Source organism: Zootoca vivipara, chromosome 11 (genome assembly GCF_963506605.1).
Source record: "Zootoca vivipara chromosome 11, rZooViv1.1, whole genome shotgun sequence".
NCBI lineage: Eukaryota > Metazoa > Chordata > Lepidosauria > Squamata > Lacertidae > Zootoca > Zootoca vivipara.
In genome coordinates this window covers 44,735,334-44,762,334 of record NC_083286.1, presented here as the reverse complement: position 1 = coordinate 44,762,334, position 27,001 = coordinate 44,735,334, and the positions used below count along the sequence as shown (strand labels likewise).

The following is a 27,001-nucleotide window of genomic DNA, read 5'->3' as shown; positions in this document are numbered from 1 at the left end:
TTGTACAAATTAGTAGAAAAAGGTAAAGGAATCCTGACAGTTAAGTCCAGTTGCGAACGACTCTGGGGTTGCAGTGCTCATTTCTCTTTACTGGCCGAAGGAGCCGACGTTTGTCTGCAGTTTTTCCGGGTCATGTGGCCAGCATGACTAAGCTGCTTCTGGCGAAACCAGAGCAGTGCACAGAAACGTTGTTTACCTTCCCGCTGGAGTGGTACCTATTTATCTACTTGCACTTTGATGTGCTTTCGAACTGCTAGGTTGGCAGGAGCTGGGACAAGGCAACAGCAGCTCACCCTGTCGTGGGGATTCAAACCACCGACCTTCTGATCGGCAAGCCCTATGCTCAGTGGTTTAGACCAAAAGATCCACTATCTCCACCATGTCTCACTTAAGCAAGCATTACTTATGGCAACAAGCTTGTTAATTTTGGAAACAGATGGAAGTTTGGTGTAACCCATCTAAGTGAGTCATATATTCTTAACACATGCTTCACAGCCACCAGTATTTTGATAAAACATGATTTTTAAATTACACAAATCTAGTAAAGCATCTGGCAAGCTAAATTGTATGAACATGCCAACAGTCGTTGTGGAGGGAAGCAACACTTCCCAGTGTTTACTTGTGCAAGCATTTAACAAATAAAAAGAAAAATCACTGCTATCTTGAGGGAGGTGAAAAGATAATTCATGATAACAAAAAATGCAATGGGAATCCTTTTGTCAAATGTTTTTAATGCCACAGTAGTGTTAACCAGGAAAACTATACAGTCAGACAGTAGTAGTCACAGTTGTGGTCCAGAAACAACACAAAATACTTTGAAGATAACACAATACCAGTGTATTAAAAGGAAACACATCACCCTCCCCCCTCCCGCTTTAAGGAATGAAAATCACCTAGGTAATAATTCTATGGGTGACAGGAAGTTGGAGTGAAAACGATTGTGCACCACGTTAAAAAACAAACACATACCCAGCCAGGTAAAGCTTTTTAGGACTTCTGTTGTTCTTAATACAAGTTTTGAACACAATCACTGGATTTAGAGTTCCAAATTTGGCCTTTAGAACATACCAAGTTCAAAGTAGTACCCCATTTAAGCAGCTGAACTTTTATATACTTAGGGGAAATTCAAGTAACTGCTTCACACGGTTATTGTGTGACATGCTTGCTGTATACTAGACTAATTCCATGGAATGGTCCTTCATTAATATGTTACGAGCCATTTATATATTGCACAGGTCATAAAATCAACTTAAGTGGGAATTTTCAAGTGAACATTTTCTATCTGTCTTGCAAATGATAAGCCTGGTCCCTAAGCTACGAGAAAGTGATAACCTTACAGTGCTTCTTGCATAACTAGCTAACCTAGTTCTTCTGCTTGGCCCCGCAAACACTGCTATACACACCCAATGGATCCTTATGCTTCAGGTCATACTTTATGACTGGTTTTAATTGTTGTAAGCTACTTTTGGAAGCGAAGTTTGGGTGAAAAGCAGGTTATTTTAACATAAAATAGTTTTAACATAAAATAGTTTTAACATAAAATAGATAGTACTATTACAGTTTTGTAAAAATGCTAATGCTAGCAAGGAACGTAGATAAAATGTGCTGTGGGATAACCATACCGGCTTACTTTCCTCTTTTTTCCATTAATCATGTAACTACTGTATTGGCCTAAAATTGGCCACTTTTTTGCACTGTCTCACTCTTACTTCAAAACAAAAGCAATTGAAATGTTACATTGTAACATGTTACATTTTTACACTGCTTTACTCACCATCTCACCATCTGCCTCTTCAGGGGTGAGAAGAATCATCCAGAAGAAGAAGAAGAGTTTGGATTTGATATCTCGCTTTATCACTACCCGAAGGGGTCTCAAAGCAGCTAACATTCTCCTTTCCCTTCCTCCCCCACAACAAACACTCTGTGAGGTGAGTGGGGCTGAGAGACTTCAAAGATGTGTGACTAGCCCAAGGTCACCCAGCAGCTGCATGTGGAGGAGCGGAGACGCGAACCTGGTTCACCAGATTACGAGACTACTGCTCTTAACCACTACACCATACTGGCACCACACAAACTGAGTTCTACAGGGCTAATTTTACCTACAAATCTGCATGGATTTTATTCTTTTATCTGCAACTTACATGGTTACTGCATAATTTCAAACAGAAGTCATATAGGTGAGAATTTCCCTTATCACAATGATTATACCTGGGGAAGTCTTTTCAGATAGTTTTGCTTTTGTTTTTTTTCTCCCCATAGTTGGTTGTGTACAGCATCTTCCTTCTCCTTCCATAAAATTGAAATGGCTTGCCTCACCCTACTACAGATAGTGGGGGGATGAGGAGGTGGTGTCCCAGAGAGCTCAGTCAGTAGCAGATGAGACTCATAATCTCAGGGCTGTGGGTCTGAGCCCCACATTGGGCAAAAAGATTCCCACATTGCTGGGGATAGGCTAGATGACCCTGGTGACCCCTTCCAACTCCACAATTCTATAAAACAGATATATTTCTTCTGTGAAGACAAATGCCTGTGCTTCCACAACACAACCACTGCATAGCAATACACAATGTCTAAAAACGATGCACAGCAAAACAAACAAAACATGGGCTGATGCAATTGAACCCATGTGCTCCCATCCAGAAAAGCATGCTAAAAATTGTAAAAACAAAAGATGTATCCCAGGGGTCCCCAAACTACGGCCCCCGGGCCGGATGCGGCCCAATCGGCCTTCCAGTCCGGCCCGCGACGACCCCCGCCGCCTGCTGCCGCCGCCCGCTCTCGCGGCGCGCGGCGCAGCGGCGATCTAAAAAATCGGCAAAAAATCGCCGAAAATCCTTTGTGCGCATGCGTACGGGCCTCTCCCGACCCGGAAGAGGTCATTTCTGGTGCACTTCCGGGTCGGGGGAGGCCCATACGCATGCGCACAAGCGATTTTCGGCGATTTTTTCCCCGCCCGTGTGCGTGTGCGCATGCGCACGGGCGCGCACTCCCCCGCCCTCCGGCCCGCTGCGCGCGCACTCCCCTGCCGTCCGGCCCACCGCGCGGTCGGCGCGGCGGGCACCGGCCCGCCGCTCGGTAAGTCTGGGGACCCCTGATGTATCCCAAAGGCAGGAAGCCAACCACAGAGATAATGACACACACACAAGTCCCCCATAAGGTTTGCAATCATACAATTTATCAACAGATAAATCTTCCTAGAATTGTGTGCCACTGTTTGCAGGACTGAATCCTATAGCAATTTAGCTCTAAAGCTTTGAACAAAATGCTGGCCAGTAAGTTGTGTGACATGCACTAAAAACCCTTAAGGCACCCAAACATGAGTAGATAGCAATTTACCGGTATTTGGATGTGAAAATTGTATCCATCTTCAGAACAACAACGGCATTTTTTTAAAAAATAAGATACTCACAAAACAGTATGATTTTTATTTGGGGTTGCTGATTATTTTCTTATTAAGGCCATCAGAGAAATATAATAATTTTCATGTAATTAGTGTTTTGTGGCAAATTGCTTTCTAAAACCTCAGTCACTAAATTGAACACTGTTCTATTTGACACAGCGACAATTAACCTAACTGGGAAAAGCAGCACATTCCCAAAATACTTTGTTTAGGAAAAATATATATACCTCTTCGTTAAAATAAAAATATTGAACTAGGATTTTTGGCATTGTGCTAAACAACTTCAAATAAGGCTCCTGCTCAACACAGAAAAAATGGCTTAAAGCAATAAAGTTGCATTATCTGCACTATTATCTGTGTGCAGTATTCCAACTAAATGATACTCACAGCAGACCTAATGAAATTAAAGGACATTAGTCATGTTTAGTAATTTCAATGGGTCTACTCTGAGTAAAACTGTGTTAAAGTTCACCCTATGATTCTCTGACCAATGCAGGGAATCAAAGTACTAACCTAGGCTTGATTGTCTGCGTAGATGATTGTAGAGATCACAGAGGCAAGTGACATAGCAGTCTGTTTAAGTCAGAGTGCACCAGTACAGAGCTTGCTCCAAGTAACTGGGAAGTGGAACAGTGGTAAGAAAATGACCGCCAGGAAAATATCTGCAGGGAGTACCCCTGAAACCATGGCTGATATATTAGTCATAAGAGGAGCTGATTGCTGAGTATATGTTAAATTTCAATAACTTGGACCTTTCTTCAAAAACTTGTAAGAAACCATGAAATTTTAGGATGACGGTTAATTGGCAAGACTGGTCCCCTGGTATAATAGTTTGTATATGGAGTTTTTAAAAAATCTATAGAAGAGATTCCCAAATGATAAGAAAATCTTAACAATTCTTGTCTGTGTTCATTTGTGTTCATACTACTAAATACATTTGTTCACATCAGGTGTAAGATGTTTTGCAATGAACCAAAAGTGTGTTAATTAGTTCCAAGTTTTTGTTGTTGACGTTTAAAGATCTGTACTGCCCCAGTACAGACCAAGCCATTATTTACGATCTTTCGAACAAACCCTGCTGGTTGTGCTAAATGTTACTTGGTGATAACATCTACCCTCTTAAAAATGTCTCTTAGAAATTTGTACGTTTACCCAAGCTTTCCTGGATTCTCAACTCAATCTTTATTTTGTTTTGTACACTGCTCAGTTTTATTTGTGCTGTACAGCTGCATTTTGTTTTTATCTAATGCTTAGGAAATGTTATTGAAAGTTGTATTTTTATTGTTTTTATGTAAACTGCTTAGAAGTTTTTATTTTATTAAACGGTATCATTTTTAAAACAAGCAAACAAACTATAAATGGCAGCAAATTAGTGGTGGCTAACATGTAGCCCTCCAGATGTCATAGCCTTCCCAAATGTCTCTCCAGATGTTTGGCCTACAACTCTTGTCAACCCTAGTCAACAGTGGGCGATGATGGAAGCTCTCTCCAAAATGTCTGGAGAAAGCTTAAAATATTTGGACAATATTTATCCTATGGCCTTCAGGTCCATTTCCCAACATCAATTAGTCTCCCTAGGAGCACTTTCTAAGGGCTTCTTCAGTGCATTAAGCAACAACACTATGGGGATAAGTAGCAGCAAGGAGTGCATCTTCCGTGTGCTCAGGGATCAGCTACAACTCTAACAGGATTTCAAGATTCAAACTTAGGATCAATGCAGTGCCTATACTAACGGAGATGTGAATATGTCAATATCATGGAAGATGTATTGGGAAACAGGTTGATAGCAATTCTGTAATATCCACAACTGCTAAGAGTGATGCTAAGATCCGGAAAGCTAATACTAATATGAAGATACCTAGATGGAGTCTGCAAAAAACAACAACCCTGAAGAGAGCTATTCCTTATACCAGCGTTTCTCAACCGCTGTTCCACGGCACACTAGTGTGCCGCGAGACGCTGGCTGGTGTGCCGCGACGTGCGGCGATGAGAAGGGCGATTTGCATTGTCATGTGCCTGGCGGCCGCCAATATACAACACTGACCCGCCGGAAAGCAATATTTCTCCTCCTCTTTCCCAAAGCTCAGTGCAAATGAGCCTGGCGGCCACCAACACTCAGCACTGACCCGCCGGAAAGCAATATTTGGCAAGTGTTTCTTACAGTCATAATTATAATATAGGGCGGCACAGAGTTAAATTTTTTAACTTTTTTAATGGTGGTGTGCCTCGTGATTTTTTTCACGGAACAAGTGTGCCGTGGCCCAAAAAAGGTTGAGAAACACTGCCTTATACCTCTTCCAGTACTTACACCATTAGCTTTCACACAAATGTTCTGGCTATTAATATGGAGAACTTTCTTTGAAATCAAACCTGCACTTTCATACATGCAAAGTTTGCAAGAGTGTTCTACACTACACATTTACCAGTAGTCCCTAAACTCATTAAGAAAAAGGCCCCCACAAGGGACTACTTCAGTGCAATCCTATGAATTTCTACTTAGTAGTAAGTCGCACTTAGCTCACTGAGTCTCTCTCCAGGCATAGGATTGCAGCCTAAGCCAGCTGCTTAAAGTCTCTTAACTTACAATGAACTGGTATGTAGTAAACAAAACACAATGCTATTACAGTACAAGTTAACAAAGCAAAGAGGTGCTGTCATTCACTAAAATAAATATAATAAAATAAGACAACAAATTAAAGCATTTCAGAAACACTGCCCATGGGAATCTAGCTAAAGTTGAACTTTTCCTGGAACCTAGCTAGAAAGGACAAGAGCCCAGACCATTTTAAGGTAGAGGATTTCAACTGATAATGTTTGGTGCCCTGTGTTTATAAAACACATATAAAATTAGACTTGAAGAGGCTATGATTTAACTCACCCAATTGCATTGTGGTGATATAAAATATATATAAACTGTGCCTTAGCAGCATATTGTTTCTTTCAGGGTAGCACTAACAAAAATAGCTGCATGCAAAACCATACTCCCCTCACAAAAATATATAATATGGCATGCCGTTCACATTAAGGCATAAAGGAATTTTCTGGCAGACTCAGGAAAACACAACATTCCCCACAAACCTGTCTGTTCAACACAATTGCCCTCCTTACACTTTTGCTGGCCAACTCACACATTACCATTTTTTAAGTGAACACCTAAAAATGTACACCGATATGATTTCTTTAAGCAATATATCCCAAAAAAATGTGAGACTGGCAAAGGGAGGGGCATGGAAGTGAATAGCTGCCATTACTGATACTTTACAAAATACTTAAGCAATTTTGGAAAATAAAATAAAATGTGCAGGAGACGCTAATGAGATTGCTTGGGCATGTTCATTACCTTGTGCAGCAGTGGTTTAGACCTAACTCAGAAAACATGAGGCAATTACTTCAGCGATGCAAACACTACCATTCTAGATTATCATTAGACATCAATACGCATCCCATGTTTGGTTGCCATCAGTTCTCTTGTTCCTGTTAAATACATAATAAAAGAACAGAGATGAGGTAACGATGCCGTGATTGCCACATAAAGCCAGTAAGGCAAGGGCGCAGTCTTTCCAAATGGGCAGATCCACAGGCCATGACGAATTCCATCTCGAACGTGATGCGAAGTCCAAGAGATAAACAGCATCCAGGGAAGAAAGCACCAGGAATCCTTCAGCTTGAAAAGGTGCATAATAAACTTTAATGTCAAACACACAAGAGGGATCACAGTAGAACAGTGAAGGAATGGTCTTCGTGGGAGAGTCAGGGCAGCCTAAGGGGGAAAAAAGCACAGTGTACAGTGGCAGCCAGAATTACAAGGAACAGTTTATGTGACTCTTGACAGCTAGAATCTTCTTCATTTATCTCCATTTTGAGAGAAATCAACACATAGCCCATAAAGGACTCCATGATCAGATACTGTATATTTCATGCTTTGTGTGCCTAAGCGTCCTCTGTTATTCTAGGTGTTGGTGTAATATATTCCATTCTGTCTGTTGCCTTTTCACTGTAAGCCATGGACTGTTTTCTGACCACCAATAGAGACTGGAGTCTAAACTACGTGAATCTTTGCCTCTGTTCCGCAAAGCAGTTCTTATGGTTAAATGAACTCATGAAGCTAAGTTGCTTATTATCTTTTAAAAACTATTGTGTTCTTAATTAATGGCAGTTGTAAGCTGCCTTGGGAAGCTCATATGTGAGTCGGGAAAATGATACAACTGCTTGAAAATCTATGAGAATAGTTTACTTTTTATGCTACATTTTACTTGTCCTTTGATTAATTCATCCAAGCCAAACAAAAACATTCAGATATGGTCTTGAGCAGGCATCCCCAAACTGCGGCCCTCCAGAAGTTTTGGCCTACAACTCCCATGATCCTTAGCTAACAGGACCAATGGTCGGGGAAGATGGGAATTGTAGTCCAAAACATCTGGAGGGCCAAAGTTTGGGGATGCCTGGTCTTGAGGAGTATAAAGTATAAAAGTATAAAAATAAGAATCCTACATGCACATGGCACATGAACTTCTTGTGAAGTGTGCCACCTACTGGGAAAAGGTATAGAAAAGCAATTTCAATGTGGTCCTCCAATACATTCTATAAATATTAAACTGCCACACTAAAATATGTTATGCTTAATATTTCTTGTCTGAAGCAGTTCCAAATTACAGTTACACAGGTTGGACAAGGCTAGCATCACAACGAAACCTCTTTATCCTGGTGGGTAATTTACACTCTGCATAGTGAATCCAAGTCACTGTGGCAAAGCTGTTGTGCTGCTATTAGTCTGGGTCAGCAGTTTAGGAACTTTCACCACTAAGCCAAAATTTTACAGCCTGTGCAACTTTTTCTGAATGCTGTAGAGAAAAGCCCCTGAACCTGACATTTGGAGAGTTTGTAAGTAAACAATTTTTAACTTACTAAATGTATGGTCTTTCTCTACGCTGTGGGAAGGAGTTTAGAAAGGCAAATTTTAAAGGTCTAACAGCCTATTATTTCCAGGCTTTACTTTGCTGCATATTTTGTGATTTTAAATCTCTGCTAGGCTTATCTCACCAAAGAGTATTTTCACCAAACCTGGATCTTGGCATCCAGGAAATTTGCCCTTTATACCATTTTTTCTTACCACCAACAGTTTCGCCCTTAAATTAAATGCAAAGTATCTCCTAGCTCTGCACACTAATCAGCATAAAAAGCTATCCGACTCCCATCCCCATCAAATCCAAAACAGATAAGAGATGGAACATCAGGATAGCTTGCACTGAAGTCTGCCCTTCAAACCTGAGCACAACCAAGTAATCAAATGGAAAATTTGAACATGAAATTAACATTAAAAATACTTCCAATGTTTTTGGTTCAAATTATGCATAAATGTGCTTTTTTTAAAAAAAAATCCAGGTAATTAAATTGTGGTTTTGCTTACCTGTAATGAAAGAGATCCAGCTAGAACAAAGTGATCCACATCAATGACAGATGAAAGAAAGCCAGCTAAAATGACTTCTGTAAAGTCACTTTTCTTCTTGAGTCCTATCACTATTGCCCAAGACCAAAATCCCACAACACCATGCACAGTGTTATCAGAGAGTGCTCGCAGCCAGTCATTCTGCTGAATGACAGCAAACTGCAGAAGCCTATCTGCTACAAAGCAGAAAAACCCCAATCCTAGGCTTGAAATTACAGAAGCTGTGCTGAATGACTGGAGAAGAGCATGGGCCTTTTCAGTCTCAGATGCCATAGTAAGCAACATGTCTCCATGCACAAAATGCCATCAGGATACATTCGGTCCATTGTCTGTTAAGTCTTCAGTCATTCTGTAATTATCAGAGAAAGCTTAATGAGAGGACTTATCAGTACTAAAAATGTGTTTCCTTAAATGAGCAGAAAGATCACAGGACAGCACAGAAATCTGAGAGCCAAATAAGAATCTCTGTAAACACATGTTTCTGGTTCACTGTTCCATACAAAGCTAAATCTGTGCATATTACGTCACACAGTGTCCTACTTGAAACCTGCATTTCTTATAGCACTCATTTTCACGCACAGTACCTCTCCTCTGCCCTTCTGCTTGCCTACATTTTCAAAGCTCACAGCTAGTATCTGTTCTAGCTATTATTCCATCTCATCTGCCACATCTGCTTTGATATGCTTTCTTCATTCTTGCTTCTTCCTCGCACCCTCAAGCCTGCCCTAGGTCCAGAAGAAACACCTCAATGCATGTGGCTATGTGCTCTTTTTTGTTTTTCATAAAAATATCTTCAAAAAGACAAATATAACTTTGCAGCTCTTGCTGTTCTGAGAAAGGTGAAATTAGCACATGGAGTTCCAGGCTAGTTTTGCAGCACTAGCAACAAAGGAAATAATCCTTCGCTAAGTTAATAAACGAATGAGTCATAATTAATGTTGCTTGTTAATTAACTAGTGATTTCTAATTAGTTTATTACTTCTTGCCAAACACATTCACTTTGCCCAGTTCTTGCCACAAACAGGGAAGATACTTTCTGGATGTTACATCCAAAGTGTACTACAGTGGTTGTGATACTGAGTACAGAATTTATTCAAAATAATACCTGAACACTGGATGAGAATATGGACAAACTCCATAATCACAGCTCTGTAATGGAGAACCTTTTTGGCATGCCCTTTTCCCCACCACCATGAGAGAGCTCAAGTTGCAGCAGTTACAAAATGGTAAAGCTGGAGAATGTGGTGGAAGCAAAATAAATTAGTGAGGAACTAGTGTTTCACCAGACCAAGCATTGCAATACCAGTAGGAGAGATGTTTAAAGCCTGAGCTGGAAAAACAGCAAGTGATAAACAAAGATTTCTCTACTTACCCATGTTAGTTAGGAGACTAAGTTACACCTTTGCTTAAACTTTGCAGGCAGTAGCAATAGGGAACAGGAAAGTGGAAATATACAGAGGTTACAAAATAATAAAAAAAATCCTTCAGTAGCACCTTAAAGATGAACTAAGTTTTTATTTTGGTATGAGCTTTCGTGTGCATGCACACTTCGTCAGATACACCTGAAACAGAAGTCACCAGACCCTTATGTATATTCAGAGGGTGGGGGTGATGGGCTGATAGGAGTGGTAAACCTGTTGATGACTGTTAACGACTGTTAATGACTGCAATTGGTCTTGGGGGGGGGGGAGAGCAAGGGCTGAGGTGCTAAGGAAAGCTTGATTATGTATTTCCCCGCAAGACCAAGACCCTGATGTTGGGAAAGATTGAGGGCACTAGGAGAAGGGGACGACAGAGGACGAGATGGTTGGACAGTGTTCTCGAAGCTATGAACATGAGTTTGACCAAACTGCGGGAGGCAGTGCAAGACAGGAGTGCCTGGCGTGCTATGGTCCATGGGGTCACGAAGAGTCGGACACGATTAAACGACTAAACAACAACAACAACAGTCATCAGCAGGTTTACCACTCCTATCAGCCCATCACCCATTCCCATCACCCCCACCCTCTGAATATACATAAGGGTCTGGTGACTTCTGTTTCAGTGTATCTGACGAAGTGTGCATGCACACGAAATCTCATACCAAAATAAAAACTTAGTTGGTCTTTAAGGTGCTACTGAATAAATTTTTTTATTTTGTTTCGACTCAGACCAACACGGCTACCTACCTGTAACTATACAGAGGTTAGTATCACAATGTTGCATGCATAAAATCAAAGATGGGCAACACATGGCCCTCCAGCTACAGGTACACTGCAACTCCCACTATTCCTGACCACAGGGCCATGTAGGCTGGGGATGAAGGGAACCAGAGTCCAGCAATGTCTGAGAGTAGGCCAAAGGTTGCCCACTCCTGCCGTAAATCTTACAATAAGAATGGAAGGAACTTTTACACTATACTGTACATAACAAATACAGGCTTGCCACTATGCACACAATTTAGCAAGGGATATGGGCTGGGGAGAAGAGGGCAGCCAAATCTGTATTATTCTAAAAAGAGTACTTTATAATACATGATCTAAATATATGTACTGTTTTAACCTTCACATCTATACATCTAAAACGTTGCATGTAAAGTCACTTTTAGCAACTAAGAGATGATCAGAAACCGTATTTCTATATTTCCAGACATATGTTAGGCCAGTAATAATCCAGTATGAACTACTGCCCATTTTTCAAGTTGTTTCATCTTGCCTGTTATCCACTGTTTTCAGAAAGATTGGTCAGTTGCGCTTCAGCCAGCTAGTTTGGATCTCTGTTGAGCACTTCAGAACTAACCTGCTTTGACTACCTAACTACCGGTAGCAATAAACACTGACCCAACCCAAGATCCTGCAACTTCTCTTTCTAGCTCAGGCTTGTAAATAACTACCCACTCATCCAATGCATGCAAGAATCATGAATCAGGCAACAAGGTAGAAAAGTACCGGGTACTACAAAATCTGGCTCTTGCTTTATTTTATGTTATAATGACTAATATAGGAACGTGCAAGCCAATTATCAGTAATGACTTTGTAGCATTCTTTGCAAGGCAATTTGAGCTCCTTTCTACTCCTGCCCCCTACCTTTCTTCTTAAAGGGACCGGATGAATGTTCCAGCTGTGTATGATTTCTGACGTATTTTAATCCTAAACAACAAAGCCCAGCTCTGTTCCTGCCCTTGCTTCGACAACACATTCAAAATCCCACCTCCACTTTCTATTGCCTCCATTTCTACCCTTCAGTTCAGCTCAAACCTGGACAGCCCTTTATCCTAGTAGTGCCTATAAATACCCCCCCCCCCAACCTTCACCATGACTGCTTTAAGGCCTAGCCTCAGATCTTATACCTCCATGGAGCATCCTCAGGCGCTTCCTTCCCTCAATCTTCTCTCCCTCAGCCGGATTTTATCCTCTCATAGCCACTGCTATGAGTCTGAGTCCCTCCACTCCCTTCTAATCTAATCATCACCCTTACAACTAATAATAATAATAATAATAATAATAATAATAATAATAGACTTGTATATAGCAGCACGAGCACACAATGGGGGGCTTTGCCCTGAGGGTGTGTGTGTGTGATACCCTTTCCCCATCACCACTGGGTACCTGTTCCCCTAAGCAGCAGGCAGAAACTCAACGGGGGAAGCTGTACCCCCGCATGGAAAAGAAGAGGATATAAATCAATTTATTATTATTCATTGAATTTATATACCGCCCTATACCAGGTCTCAAGGCGGTTCAATAGTGTGTCGATAGCCTGGGTGAGCTCAGCTGGTATAGCGTGAGACTCTTAATTTCTGGGTCGTGGGTTCGAGCCCCACGGTGGGCGAAAGACTCCTGGGCTGGGCTAGATGACCCTCGCGGCCCCTTCCAGTTCTGCTGTTCTGTCTGCCCCTGTCGCCTTCCCCACGTACTTTCCAAGGGCAGGCGAAGCTCCCAGTCGAGCTTCTGCCTACAACGCCGGGGGCTGGAAAGCTCTCTCAGGGGACGCCGCACCGAGTGGCGACGGCGAGGAACCGGCTAGGCGCACCCCGGGAGACCCGCTCCAACCCTTCCCTGAGCCGCCCTCGAGAGCAGCCCCCGCTCCCTTCCTCTTCCTCCCCACAGCCAACCCCCGCCGGCCTCCAACTGCCCCCTCAGCGCCCCCCTCGCCCTGCTCACCTCCCTCAGCAGCGCCAGAGGAATGGGCGGCTGCGCATGCGCTGGACCCGCCCACCGGCGCCCCCCCTCTCGGCATCCTGGGAGAGCGGCGGGAGCGCCGCCCACCCGCCTTAGCGACGGCCCTTCCTTCCTCTCGCTTCGCATTCAAGCGGGGCGCTCTAGAGATAGAGTTGAAATGTCGTTTATGCTACAAGCAAGGCAATTAACGAGAGCGGCTCTTCCTCTTCCTGAACGCAAATGTGTGTGTGCGTAGACTGCTGGGGGGGGGATGAGTGGCATGCAGGGGTTTCCATATGACAGGTAGAGCGGATTCTCCAAATCTCTTTTCCAAGGTTTTATTGGCACCATCTTTTTGAGGGCGTGGGGGGTGGGGGACTTTTACAGCTATAAAAATTGAATCGGTCCAATTATTATTTTGAGACTACTGTATACATATACAGGAACAATAAAAGGGTGGAATTTTTCCTTGCTGTGGAAAGTATAAAAAAATGCAAAAGGCGACGATGAAATTTCATTGTAACTTTATTTGAAAAACAGCCAACGTACTAGAAGACTTACTGTAGTTAAATATTATGCCTTGCTTAATTGACCTGTATGGCTTTATTCAAACATCCATAAACAGAAACAGTGGTATAGATCTCCTTCTCCCACCTCTACCAAAAAAACTTCAAATATCAGAATAAAATGTTATAAAATACGACAGCTGAAATTCCAAAGCCAGTGATTTTCAAGCATGTAGGAAATAACTAATTCTTAACTGTTAATTCAGTACAGGATTATACAGTGCAATTACATTTGGCATTACAACAAAATCCTCTCATCTCTGGCCTTTTATAACAAACCATAGTTTATATTATACAAACACACATATATTATACACACACAAACATTTATATTAAAATTTTCTATCCCACCTATCTCCAAAGAGAAACAAGGAAGCTATAAAATATAAACAAACAACCGCACAACATACACTCAAATAAATTATATCCTTAATTTATAATCCTGCCTTTGATTATCTATGAAGTCAGTGACTCAGAACAACTCTGTGGCCTGACCTTGGATGGCCAAATTTCATTTTCTACTTCAATCAGATTAATGAGGGACAGAATTACCAGAATTACTTTTGACCTTGTTTCTCTTTACAGAGGAAGCTAAGAAGGAGTCAATATCACTGATGACCTTTGAAGTTTTTTCCAGAGTCTCAGCTATGTTCTTTTTATTAACATTCTCAGCTAAAAAGATTTCCTCTGGTCTGTTCTGCCTGTCTGTGCTGGACGATGAATTTCTTTTTGCAGCTGAAACCATACTTGGAATATTGCTGTTCTCCACTAAAACTGTAGTTGTATAGTTAAGGAGGGAAAACAGTGGGATAAAAACCAAATCTCTTCTCTCAGGGAATCAGGGGTAATTCATAAGCTGTCTTGTGTTATACTGTATTTGTGATGGCATCACGGAGTTCAATACACGCTGCAACGCAAACCTGCTTTGTGTTTGGTTTGAAAGGGGTGTGGGTAGTTTGAGCACTCCGCTGGTGTGAAACTCTGCCTGCCGAATGTGCAGAACAGCCCACAGGAAGCCTCAAAACAGGCAAGTGGTTATTAGTCACCCCTACCATTATAAGTGGCAAGACTGTGGATGGAACAGTGGTCCCATTCCTTCCTGGCTGGGGTTTCAATTGCAGTGTAAGTCCGCAAACTTATAACACTTAGCTGGGAGTAAGTCCCACTGAACATGTCTAGGATTGCACTGCAAGATATAAAAGAAGTTCCAGAGGTTATTTCAATATGTCATTAAATATGTACATAATGCATATCCCACCCCCAAGAAATAAAAATCCTTTCTCTTAAATAAAACTAAACTGCCACATGACAAACAAAGTAATGTGAAGGCCCCTTTCCATTTTAATACTACTGTACTTGCAGACACCTTAATAGTAACTTTGGCTAACAAACTGAACCAAAGTATAGAAAAGGTTTATTATTGGTTGCCTCAAGAACAGAATTATCCAATCCAGCTAAGAACTTCTCTGTGGATTCAAAATGTGCTCAAAAAGGATACAGTTGAATCTTCTTATTTTTTCAAGTTCAGCAGCGACTGACCTATAAAATACAAAGATAAAACTGAAAACACATTTCTCAAAATACCATTTTGCTTATTACCACAATGACATGCCTTAGATCTGGTCTTTACCTCTGTGGACAGGGGTGATCTGACATTAAGTTCCAGTGGAACAAAAGCAGTGTCATGGTCAGATCACTTCCTGGTGCAACTAGACCTCTCTGTGACCCTTCCCCTCCGCAGGGAGGAGAGACCAATTTCAGTGGTCCACCCCCTGCCTCTTAATGGATCCAAATGGTTTCCAAAGAGAGGTAATAAATAAAACTGAATAAACTGATGTTTAAAAATAAATACAGATGGCCCCCCGAGAGCCATTTAAGATGGATACCAGGTCTCTTCAGGCATAGGCTGTGGTGTAACTGCACACATCTCTCCATCCTTGTTTAAGCTTCTGCACCATTTGACCACGGTTGTTACATATCTGCATTGGAGAAAAATAAGCTGTGTTACATCCACCATGAATGGGCGGCACCAATGGCAGCCGGGGCATCCCGTCGCTAATTAGGAAAACAGACCCACCTGTCTCTGATAGGGAGGCAAATTCCCTACTCTTAGGATGCATCTGTACAATAGCTTTCTTTACAACTGTGAGCAGGGCAGGGCGAGGTGGGGTAAGTGAAGACAAGCTACAGCCATTAACTATAACATTGTTCACTGCTCCAGCTCAGGCTGCGAAGGAAAAAGCATGTAGCTTCCTGAAATTCATTCTGATTGTGCAGATAAAAATATAACTGATAGAATACTGCAGGATGTTGTATTGGTGTGTGAAAACAGTCGAGATCCAAGGATCCCCAGGCATGCACCTTCACGTGGTGGTGATGTCAGGCACCATCCTAGCGCCTGGGCATCTTCACTTGGTCACAAGCAGCTGATAGCCAGGTGCAAAATGCACCTGGAGAATTTCGAATGCAGATGCAGAAGGGTTTTTTTATGCTTGGCAACTGAAGGAATGTAGGAGTCTGTATTCAGATGTGAAACTGGTACGATAAGAGCCGCAAAGTCGCACACAAAGCTGTCCTGCTCACTCCTGTGCTAGTGAAGGGGTAATCTCTGCAGGTATACTTTATATAAATACTAATAATTGATTTATATACCCCGCCTTTATCCAAAGATTCCAAGGCAGTGTAGGAGCTATGAGGGCTGCTGCTATAGTAGAGGTTGGATCCAGCTGTTGAAATGCCTCTACCTACCGAAGGGTTGCAGTTCAGTAGGAGAGCACCTGTCAAGTTGCAATCCCTGGCATCTCCAGGTAGGGCTGGGAATGCTCCCTGTTGAAGCCCCAGAGAACTGCTGCCAGTCAGTGTAGACTGAACTAGCTGGACCAATGGTCTGGCTTCAGTGTAAGACACCTTCCTATGTTCCTATTGGCTTGGATTGCAAAAAAATGAACGCGAGGGAGTTGGGGGACAAGACTTTAGCATCTGATCCCACATGATGTTCTGCCAACAGCACACAGAAGTAGTGCAGGAAAATAGCTCTAGGAAAATAGCTGCCTAATCAGCGTTAGAAACTGAGGTATGAAAGCTAGGAGTCAAATAGCACCTTAAACCTAGGTTATGGGCACAACAACAGAGTGTCTAGGCACGCTTTTTAAAATAAAAAGAATACAAAGCTGAAAATGAATGAACTGCAGGTAAAATATTATGTTCCGTTTTTCACATGGTCTAGTCCAGAAGTCAGCAAACTTTTTCAGCAGGCTGGTCCACTGTCCCTCAGACCCTGGGGGGGGGGGGCGGAGTTTTTTTTTTGGGGGGGAGAACAAATTCCTATGCCCCACAAATAACGCAGAGATGGATTTTAAATAAAAGGACACATTCTACACATGTAAAAACATGCTGATTTCTGGACTGTCCTCTGGCCAAATTTAGAAGGAAATTGGGCCAGATCCAGCCCCCGTGCCTTAGTTTGCCTACCCATGGTCTAGTCCTTCACCTGCCCACCCCCCTAATATTCTTAAGAGGGTCTCTTCTCCAGTCTTCAGAGAGTAGCTGGAAGCAGGGAGGAAGAAAAAGGTCCTTCTTTTCTTCCATTCTGCAGTTTTAATTCTTAAGCGCAATACTGTGCCTGGAACTCGAGAAGCTGCTCGCACGAATGACATTCCCCATTGTAAAACGTGCCTAGTTTCGATGGGAGTTTCGAACACAGTGCCTAATACTATCTCCCCAAAGCACTTGTTAAAATGTATGCTGCTGAAGTCAAAGGACTGATGACTCCTACCGAAATCTGCAGCAAGAGGAAGAAGGAAAAATATTTCACCTGCATTTTTCTCTTTGGGGCAAATTAAATCATACTGAAATTCCTAAATTTATCCAAAACATCTACAAATACCTTTCATAGAGCCCAGGATGATCTACATGGATGAGCTGCTGTGCTCCTGCAGGCGAAGTGACTTTGCACCAACCTGTGTTAGCATCTTGAGGTCTCTTAGAAGAAAATTAGATAATCAGTAGAAGTGCCCTACTTCATCCCTCCTTCCAAGTACTTCTGCCATTTTTTTTCAGGTAGGGGCTTAGTTTTCTAGTTCCCCCTCCAGATTGGTTCCCTGCACGCTTCCAATTCTGAGCTCTCCTTGTAGCCAAGTGGGTCAGTATAATTCTGGATACTAATATATCCCTAGTTCTTCAAGCCCAGAAGCAAACCCAGCCAAACCCCGTACTCTCATAATAAATTTCATTCACCTTTACTGTTGTTTATAGCAGAGCAACTCTAAATAGGTTTTTGACTGCTGCCTGCTGGACAACCATACAATCAACAACCAGAGCTGTGTGCAAATGGATTCTCAACTGCACCCTGTTTGGGGCAGAGAAATTGTAAGAGGCACACCTCACCAATTTTCTACTGCAGCAAGGATGGGGTTGGGGATCAGACAAATTCTGCAGCGTTTCTCAGGGATGTGACTAACAATTAACAAGTGGTAGCCCCTGTTAAAGGGAAAGAGTTGCCACAAAATGATTTCTCTATTTAAATGTTCATGAAGTTATTTTATAAAAGGCCACCCATATGATGAAACTGAAAAAGCTAAAGCAGGAAACTCAGGATGTATTCTCTTGCACAGGTACCAGGAGGTAAACGCTCCCAAGCACGGAATAAATAAAATCAACACCCTGTAAGGCTGACCTGTGATTTTCCATCTTGAGAAGTGAAACTCCATACCATGTTCAGGATTATTCCATCATAAAAAACAGCGTGTACTTTATTATCTGAATATGCAAAGAGTCTTCCTACATTGGGAACAATTGTTTCAGCAAGGGGGACCGGCAGCATTTGTCCTCTATCCATCTCAGAACACTGAAAGAAACAATATGGGACAAAAATAAGTACTAATTTATAACATGGGGGAAATTGTCATGTTTGCATTTCTTAGTGCATTAAGTATTGATCTGATGTATAGAGATCTTTCCTATTCTGCTTAATTCAAGAGGGTTCTGTAAGCTTCTCTGTGTGAAAGGAAACAAGCAGAAGGTTCATGATGTTTGGGTTATACCTTCAGAGAAGCTGAGTACAGCTGGCTTAAACTGGTCCTGTTATCTCTTTCTGTCAAGGTCATGCTGACTATAAAAGTAAGGCCAGAAGGAGCCTGGGTTTCACTCTGTCTATCTATTTTCCTTCTGGTGTGGTGTTCTGTACATAGTATACTTAGTGTCAAGGTTTATACCAGGCATCCCTAAACTTGGCCCGCCAGGTGTTTTGGGTCTACAACTCCTATCATCCTAGCTAACAGGACCAGTGGTCAGGGATGATGGGAATTATAGTCCCAAAACATCTGGAGGGCCGAGTTTGGGGATGCCTGGTTTAGACTTATTATAAGTTATTGTAAGTTGAAGCCTGCTGCAACTGGATTTCTTATGGACAGTGCCAGTCCTGAAGGTATTGGATTTGTGACCATTATGCTCATTTGCCTTCAGTAGCAGTAAAACTCTGCTGGATAAAATATTGCCTCTAGTCTAGTCTATTTTTGGAAATCCTGCAACGGGTTTGTTACTCTGTTAACTATACATTGGAATCTGCTCTGGATCAATACTGAGTAGGATTTCAATGGCAAAAATATCTACTGGAAAGCCCTCTTGCTTTTTCTGATCCTTTTCTAGTTTCATTTATTTTCATACTTTCTAGTTTAGGGGATAATAGGACCTAAAGAGTCTATATATAATTTGCAGCATTTGTTCAATAGGTCAAGAAGGTTTATTTTCTCTCATAAAAATATACATCTTTATAAACACAATTGCCTGCCCTAAACTCTTCAAATTGGTTGGGAATGGAAATCTAAAATTTCCATGTGCCTAGATTTTTTTTCACCCTGAAAATTTAGAAGTGCTATGAGCACAGAGACCAGCATGATATTTTACAAGATGTCAACTGCCAGCACTTTCATTCTTACTTACCATCGCCTTCCAGCAGCAGACAGAGTAATTATGGGTAAACGAAAGCATGCGCTCAAGATTATGTTGAAGAACTCTAGGTAGTTTAAAAAAAGAAAAAGACAAAATATGTTTCATAAGGACATACTGGCTTTACAAAAAGAAAGTCAGTTTATATTTACCTGTATATTTATTGTTAGCACCTTAGCCTACCAATAAAACAGCATTTCCTAAACTCAATACCCTTTCCATGTCACGATGTAAATTGGGTCAGTTACTCAACAGGCGCTTTATAAGACACAGAAAAAGGCAGTAAATGTTCCTTCAACTCAGCTATACATGCCCTTGGTGTGTGGAGTAACAAAAACGCAGAGCCAAAATATTTCACCTTACAGCTTGAGTGATAATGGTCCACACAGAGTAGAGACCCCCAGGGATATCAGGTGGTAGACCGCTTGCAGAATACATTGTTTCTTCTCTCTTAAAGATGCAAAAAGGAAAAGGAAATTGCTTTCTAATGAGCAAACCAAGAATCTCAGGCACAGTCACACCATACATTTTAAATCACTGTGATAGTACTTTGAACTGTCATGGCTTCCCCCAAAGAATTCTGGGAGCCGCCATTTCTTAAGGGTACTGAGAGTTGTCAGGAGGCCTCTATTCCCTTCACAGATTTATAATTCTTAGAGTTCCCTGTGAAAAGGGATTGATGGTTAAGCCATTCTGAGAACTGTAGCTCTGTGGGGGGGAATAGAGTATAAAACGTTGGGCTCAAACTGAAAAACCAGGCCATGCCTGCCAGTTTCAAACATCTCCACCTTTTGCTGGACATATCACTGTTAACTCTAAAAATGCCTGGGTGTTCCATTTTTCAAGTGGCAAGGAAAACATAATGGAAACTAATTTATAAACATAGCATAATAGAAGAGCTACAGCAACGTTCCTCAAATAATCTAGAATGGGTCTGAAAGAAAAAATGGCATCATTTACCTCCCTCGTTCCTTCCTGGATATAATAGCGAGTGAAATATTTCCCCAAAAAGGAACCTTCCGATTTGAAAACTGAGCCATCACCGGGGTAGATTTCTATGTGTCTAGCTCCAGGGAGAAACCTAAGAGAAAGTACTGATTAGTCCTGCTGATCGTTTCACTGCCTTATGAGACTGTGTGGATTAATTACAGATAAAATAGTGGTGTTGGCTGAAGTCACATCGTGTACAGGACTGCAGCCGGCCCAGTACAGTATACCTGAAGGAGCATCTCCATCCCCATTGTTCAGCCCGGACACTGAGGTCCAGCTCCGAGGGCCTTCTGGCGGTTCCCTCACTGCGAGAAGTGAGGTTACAGGGAACCAGGCAGAGGGCCTTCTCGGTGGTGGCGCCCGCCCTGTGGAACGCCCTCCCATCAGATGTCAAGGAAATAAACAACTAACTGACTTTTAGAAGCCATCTGAAGCTTGTTTGAATGTTTGATGTATAATAAATCATCATCATCATCATCATCATCATCATCATCATCTATGCTTCATCTCCATTGGGGTCAACAAGACTTAAGTGCATTAACTGTAGAAGTACAGTGGATGCTCGGGTTGCGAACGTGATCCATGCGGGAGGCACGTTCGCAACCCGCAGTGCCGCGTCGGCACACGTGCGGGTCGCGAATCGGCACTTCTGCGCAAAGCACGATTTAGCACTTCTGCACATGTGCGTTCGGGTACTTCCAGGTTCAGCGCGGGACGCAACCTGTAGTAGCTCTCTACAATACTGTACTCAGAGGCAGACACATACTCCCAGGTTAAGTGTGCATAGTACTGCCCAAGAGTGTGGCACTGCTTTCAAGCTTTTCTTCTTCACATAAATCTTGTGGAGACTTCTTCTGAAAACTCAGTATATTTTTTAAAAACCCAACTTTCCCGATGTTAGGTAAGCAATATTAATTTGTTACTCATTAAACTTTGTGTTTTGTTTTGTTTTACACACCTGTAAATGATGCCCTCACTCCACACTATTTTGACTGGCTGGGAGTACAAATACTGACCACTGTCCTCTTTCCTCAGTTGCAAGAAATCAGAGAAATCCCACCTGTGAAACAAATCAACAGACATTGAACTTAGCAAAATCCTGCTGGGTGGATAAAAATAAATGATTTTTAAAAACAAAAAAAATCGGGTTTTTTTATTTAAATTGGATTTTTAAAATAAAAATGCTTTTGGAGGAAAAAACTTTCTAAAGATAGTTTTCTATTTAAGTTACATTATAGTTCAAAGGCTATTCATCAGGAAATAAGGATTTGTTTTAAGTTTTTCATGTGTGCTAAAACTCAGTCTAAGTATCCTTTTTTTAAAAAAAACAAAAACCCGTTTAACCATATTAGTTAACAAACATGGATACATATGCTATAATGTTATTGCTTTAGTTAAATAAATTGTTTAAATTGTTATTAAGGAAATGATTATTTTTCTCCTTCCATTAAAGTACAGCAGAAAAGTTGTCCAAATATAAACAGTTAACTTAATTAAACCTCAGAATAATTTCATAACAAAAAATTTAAAAATTCTTTCCGGTAGCACCTTAGAGACCAACTAAGTTTGTCAATGGTATGAGCTTTCGTGTGCATGCACACTTCTTCAGATACACAGATACTTCATAATTATCTGTCTATGTATTTCTAATAGTACTGTATAACCAAATCAGTAATTTTTGATATAACTGTAAAAACCAATCTGAAAATTTATTATTCCAAAAATGAAACCTTCATCTGGTTGTAAATATTAAGATTATACAAGCAAGAATGAGTCTTTCTCGGGAAAAAAAGATTTAAATCAGGCATCCCCAAACTGGAGCCCTCCAGATGTTTTGGCCTACAACTCCCATGAACCCTAGCTAAGAGGACCAGTGGTCGGGGACGATGGGAATTGTAGTCCAAAACATCTGGAGGGCCGAAGTTTGAGGATGCCTGATTTAAATCAAGTCTTACTGACTAGTGATTTAAATCCACCCTGCTTGCTAATAACTGAAGCAATCCAGAACAAGTACTGTAGGGCAAGACTGGGGGAGCCTAGCCACTGACCATGCTGACTGAGGCTTGTGGAAGTTAGGAACCCAGCAGGGCTAGAAGTAAACCATCCCTTCTGTAGATATTGCTTTCAAGCCTAAAAGCAACCTGATCTTATATCTGTTTCCCCAGAAGAAATTCCACTATGTTCAGTAGGAAGTCCCATCTGCACTGCACATTTGAAGCAGTATCATACCGTTTTAAATAGCTCCCCCCCCCCAAAAAAAACCTGGCTGGATTGTACCGTATTTTTCGCTCCATAAGACGCACATTTCTCCTCCTTAAAAGTAAGAGGAAATGTCTGTGTGTCTTATGGAGCGAATGCGTGGTCCCTGGAGCCGAATTGCCCAGGGACAAAAAGCAGATTGTGCGCTTTTTTTTTTTTGAAAGAGCTAAAGGCTAACTAGGGAAAGAGAGTGTTGAAAGGAACCCACTCAGCAGCTGATTGCAAGAGATCAGAGAGGGAGATAAGAGAGCTAGCTCCCTTCCCGGCCCCTCCCGGCCCCCTGCCTAGGCCTCAATTGTTGTCTGCAGAGGGATTATCTGTCTGGAAACTGTAGAACTGGGTCCCTTTCCTTTCCTAGAGAAGCTGCAGAACTGTGAGTTGAACCCCATCAAAACAGGATTCTTTCCCTTTGCAAGGAAACTCAACAACTTTGAGCTGATCCTAAAAAATGGAGCTTTCCCCCTTTGCAAAAAAGATGCACAACTGTGAGCTGACACCCCCCCCAAAATGGGGCTTTTCCCATTTGCAAAAAAAGCTGCACAACTTTGAGCTGATCCTTAAAAAAATGGAGCTTTCCCCCTTTGCAAAAGAAGCTTCCTCAAATATTTAATGGGTGGGTGGGTGGGCAAAGGCACCTGGGCCTCTAGGAGTTGGCTGCTATACCTAGGACAATTCAAGAAAGCAAAATATTTTTTTCTTGTTTCCCTCCTCTAAAAACTAGGTGCGTCCTATGGCCAGGTGCGTCCTATGGAGCAAAAAATACAGTAATTTGTTAAGCATGTTGAAGCCCCTATTCCCCTCACAGAGCGACAATGGAAAATTCACTGCTGTTTTTAAGCAGATTTTTAGCCACCTTAGTTAGGGGAAGGGACTTAATAAAAGAAAACAGAAATAGAAATACTTTAGTAAATAAATAAATAAAAACAATTCACCTGTGCAAATAAGGAGCATGACAGCTGAGTGGTAAAGCCCAAGGCAAACAAGTGACTGCCTTAGAAGAGTGTGATACACCAAGCTCTGCAATCCCAACATCTGTGTTTCCTTCATCCAGTTCAGGTTCTTTGCCAGTGTGCAATTGATAAAACCTAAGTGCCAATGATAAAGGGTACCTCCATTCTTCAGAGCAGGAGGACACAGACAGACGTTGAGTAACCCAACAATATTCTGATGAGCAGTGCTGGAAAGACCAGGGGCTCTCCTCTAATTTTTGCACAGATCCTGAGTTGCTGTCCTGCCTATTCTGTGCCACAGACCTGCCGAGGTCACCATCTCCATCTTCTGCTCTCAGCTGCTGAGAAGACGGCTTTCCGGCAGAATTCTGTCCGGATCTTCCACACTGATCCTGGATCGATTCGCCACACTTTTTATCTAATGGTGATGGCGGTAACTTCTGGCTGACTTTGCACAAAAACTCCACTGTAAATTCTTGCTGAAGGTCAGGCAAGGTCAGACTAGCATGGCCATCTAGAGAGGAGATGGTCACAGCGCCATGGTGCAAATGGGCTGCTCCATTCTCAGCATGAGAAGTGGGCCATTTGGCTTTAGAGATATCTGTGAAAAGAATCTGTTAAGAGGGGAAGGAAAACTATTCAAATCTTAAGCACAATGCCACCGCAATGCTATTTATTATTTAATTGCTACATATTTCATTGCTACATATTAGCTGGATAGCTCTGTTGGTGAGAGCAAAGGTTGCAGGTTCAATCCCTATATGGGACAGCTGCATATTCCTGCATTGCAGGGGGGTTAGACTAATAATAATAATAATAATAATAATAATAATAATAATAATAATAATGTATTTATACCCCGCCCATCTGGCTGGGTTTCCCCAAGCACTCTGGGCAGCTCCCAACTGAATATTAAAAACCTGCTAAAACATCAGACATTAAAAACTTCCCTAAACAAGGCTGCCTTCAGATGTCTTCTAAAAGTCAGATAGTTGTTTATTTCCTTGACATCTGATGGGAGGGCGTTCCACAGGGTGGGCGCCACTACCAAGAAGGCCCTCTGTAGCTTTGCTTCTCGCAGTGATTCCCTGTAACTTCACTGGGAGGTAACCACCAGAAGGCCCTTGGAGCTGGACCTCAGTGTCTGGGGCTGAACAATGGAGGTGGAGATGCTCCTTCAGATATACTTGGCTGAGGCCGTTTAGGGCAGGGGTCAGCAAACTTTTTCAGCAGGGAGCCGGTCCACTGTCCCTCAGACCTTGTGGGGGGCCGGACTTTATTTTGGAAAAAAATATGATTGAATTCCTATGCCCCACAAATAACCCAGAGATGCATTTTAAATAAAAGGACACAGTCTACTTATGTAAAAACATGCTGATTCCCGGACTGTCTGCGGGCCGCATTGAGAAGGCGACTGGGCCACATCCGGCCCCCGGGCCTTAGTTTGGGAACCCCTGGTTTAGGGCTTTAAAGGTCAGCATCAACACTTTGAATTGTGCTTGGAAATGTACTGGGAGCCAATGTAGGTCTTTTGGGACCGGTGTTACATGGTCCCTGAGGACTAGATGCAACCTCAGGGTCCCTTCCAACTCTACAATTTTATGATTCTATGATTAATTGGTCTTCTCCAGATGTTTTGGACTACAACTCCCATGAGCTACCACCCAGCAATTTAATTTGGACCCACTTTGATCTGTCAAATCCCCACACCACCACACAACCGCAGATCTGCAACAGCTGGCATTGACACCAGGCAGGACGCTAAAGCCCCAGGCAGGCAGGTCTCTGCTCTGCACTCCCACCAGCAACAAGAGGAGCAGGAGCCAGGTCAGCTGCAAAGCAGGTAAAACTTTTGCTACTATCTTCCTGCTTTGCTACTGCTCACTCCTGAAGGGAGAAGAGAGACACCAGACCATCCCTGGAAGACACAGGACCCATCCAGCAATGATTTTTGCTGGACTTCTGGGTGAGGTGGGGTGGTTAAAGCGGGGAAATTGTTGGTTTGATGTGAATGGTTTTTGCACTAGGAAGGGGGCTGAGGTCTTCTTTATTTGCTAATTAGTGAGTGGGAATGTTGCTTCGTTTATTATTTGAGTATTGTTAATGTTGTTTGCTATTATTTATATGGCTGATACGTTGGTTTTTTTGTTTTTCCATAAATGTTACGTTATAGGAAATGTTCATGTATTATATGGCCTTCCCCTTTCTCCTATGGTATTATGTATTGTATATTTTCCTTTACAAGTAAGTTGTTTGGAGACCTGCAGGTGACTAATAAGTTTAATAAATAAGAATAATAAACCTACAAAAAGCACTTACATTTTTTCTTTCAGGAGGTATAATACTTGAAGGTAAATAGGGACGATCAGAATATTGATTCCGGAAATCAATTGCCTGCAAAAGCTTCTCCTAAACACACACACACACACACACACACACACACACACAAACAGCAATATGTATCAGGAATTTGTAGATTAACAAAAGCATAAATTTAATTCCCCCTTTCTGAAAGGAGAGGAATGGCAATTAAGAACCCATGTTTAGTTCCAATACCCTTATCGTCTGTATATATTTAGAAACTAGGCTACGGTACAAAGGTGAAATCCACTTTTCAGTCTGGCCTCACTCAGCACGGGCATTTAGCCCCTAAAAAGTTGCCCAGAAGAGAATGCAACCTCCCACAATAACCCCTTCTCTCTCCTGGAACTCTGCTTAGACAGAAAGATGTTCTAGTTTACCCTGTAGATGCTGATAGCAAATGGCGTTCTCTGGCGAATCCGCTCTGCTGGCTGTATGGGATGGGCAGAGGCAGGAATGGCTTTCTCAAATAAAAACTCAGACCCACAAGGAGAAAGCAGCAACCTGGATCCATCCACATAGTGGATTTCTACAGAATCGTCCTCATAAAGGATCATGATGCTCTCTGACTCCATGGTGGCAGATGAAAGATGTTTATTCAAAGACAATCTATAAAGAAGAAGATCACAACTTAAGGATTGTCGGCAAAGTCACTTAAATACCACACCCCAAATCCAGAGCAAAACGTTCTGATTAAAACTTTACAGAGCAAAAACAGTGTATAATTTTGAGGAGAAATAAGGTTTTGTCTCGCTCACCTCAGGCCTTCCACAGAGCAGGAATACATTCAGCCAAACATACAGAGAGAAAGCTCCCTCAGAACTACGCAGCCAATCAGAGCATTATACACATCTTTTCAGACCTCTGAGCAGTGCACAGCACTCCGCAGATTGGTAGAATAAATACTTTCTGGGGAAACAAGAATATTAGTCTAGTTTGACAGA

The 27,001-nt window shown here is 42.0% G+C and overlaps 2 protein-coding genes across 3 annotated transcripts; both read right to left on the bottom strand.

The window, feature by feature from the left end:
- Positions 1-2,933: 2,933 nt before the first annotated feature.
- Positions 2,934-13,028, bottom strand: TMEM267 (transmembrane protein 267). Of its 2 annotated transcripts, XM_035100621.2 has the most exons (3): positions 12,989-13,028; positions 8,808-9,195; positions 2,934-7,160 (listed from the first exon to the last, which is right to left on the bottom strand). In XM_035100621.2, the coding sequence occupies exons 2-3, from the start codon at positions 9,129-9,131 to the stop codon at positions 6,825-6,827; spliced, it is 660 nt and encodes a 219-aa protein (XP_034956512.1). In that variant the 5' UTR covers positions 9,132-9,195; positions 12,989-13,028; the 3' UTR covers positions 2,934-6,824. The 2 variants fall into 2 exon arrangements, with proteins under 2 accessions (XP_034956512.1, XP_034956510.1); XM_035100619.2 differs by lacking the exon at positions 12,989-13,028 and having other exon boundaries at positions 8,808-12,978.
- Positions 13,029-13,492: 464 nt separating this feature from the next.
- C11H5orf34 (chromosome 11 C5orf34 homolog) lies at positions 13,493-27,001 on the bottom strand. The gene is made up of 13 exons (XM_035100636.2): positions 26,816-27,001; positions 26,438-26,666; positions 26,016-26,105; positions 23,679-24,310; positions 21,446-21,547; positions 20,458-20,578; positions 19,856-19,947; positions 19,492-19,564; positions 18,227-18,397; positions 17,438-17,532; positions 15,438-15,530; positions 15,050-15,090; positions 13,493-14,325 (listed from the first exon to the last, which is right to left on the bottom strand). Exons 1-13 carry the CDS (start codon positions 26,842-26,844, stop codon positions 14,084-14,086), a joined length of 2,010 nt encoding a protein of 669 aa, XP_034956527.2. The 5' UTR covers positions 26,845-27,001; the 3' UTR covers positions 13,493-14,083.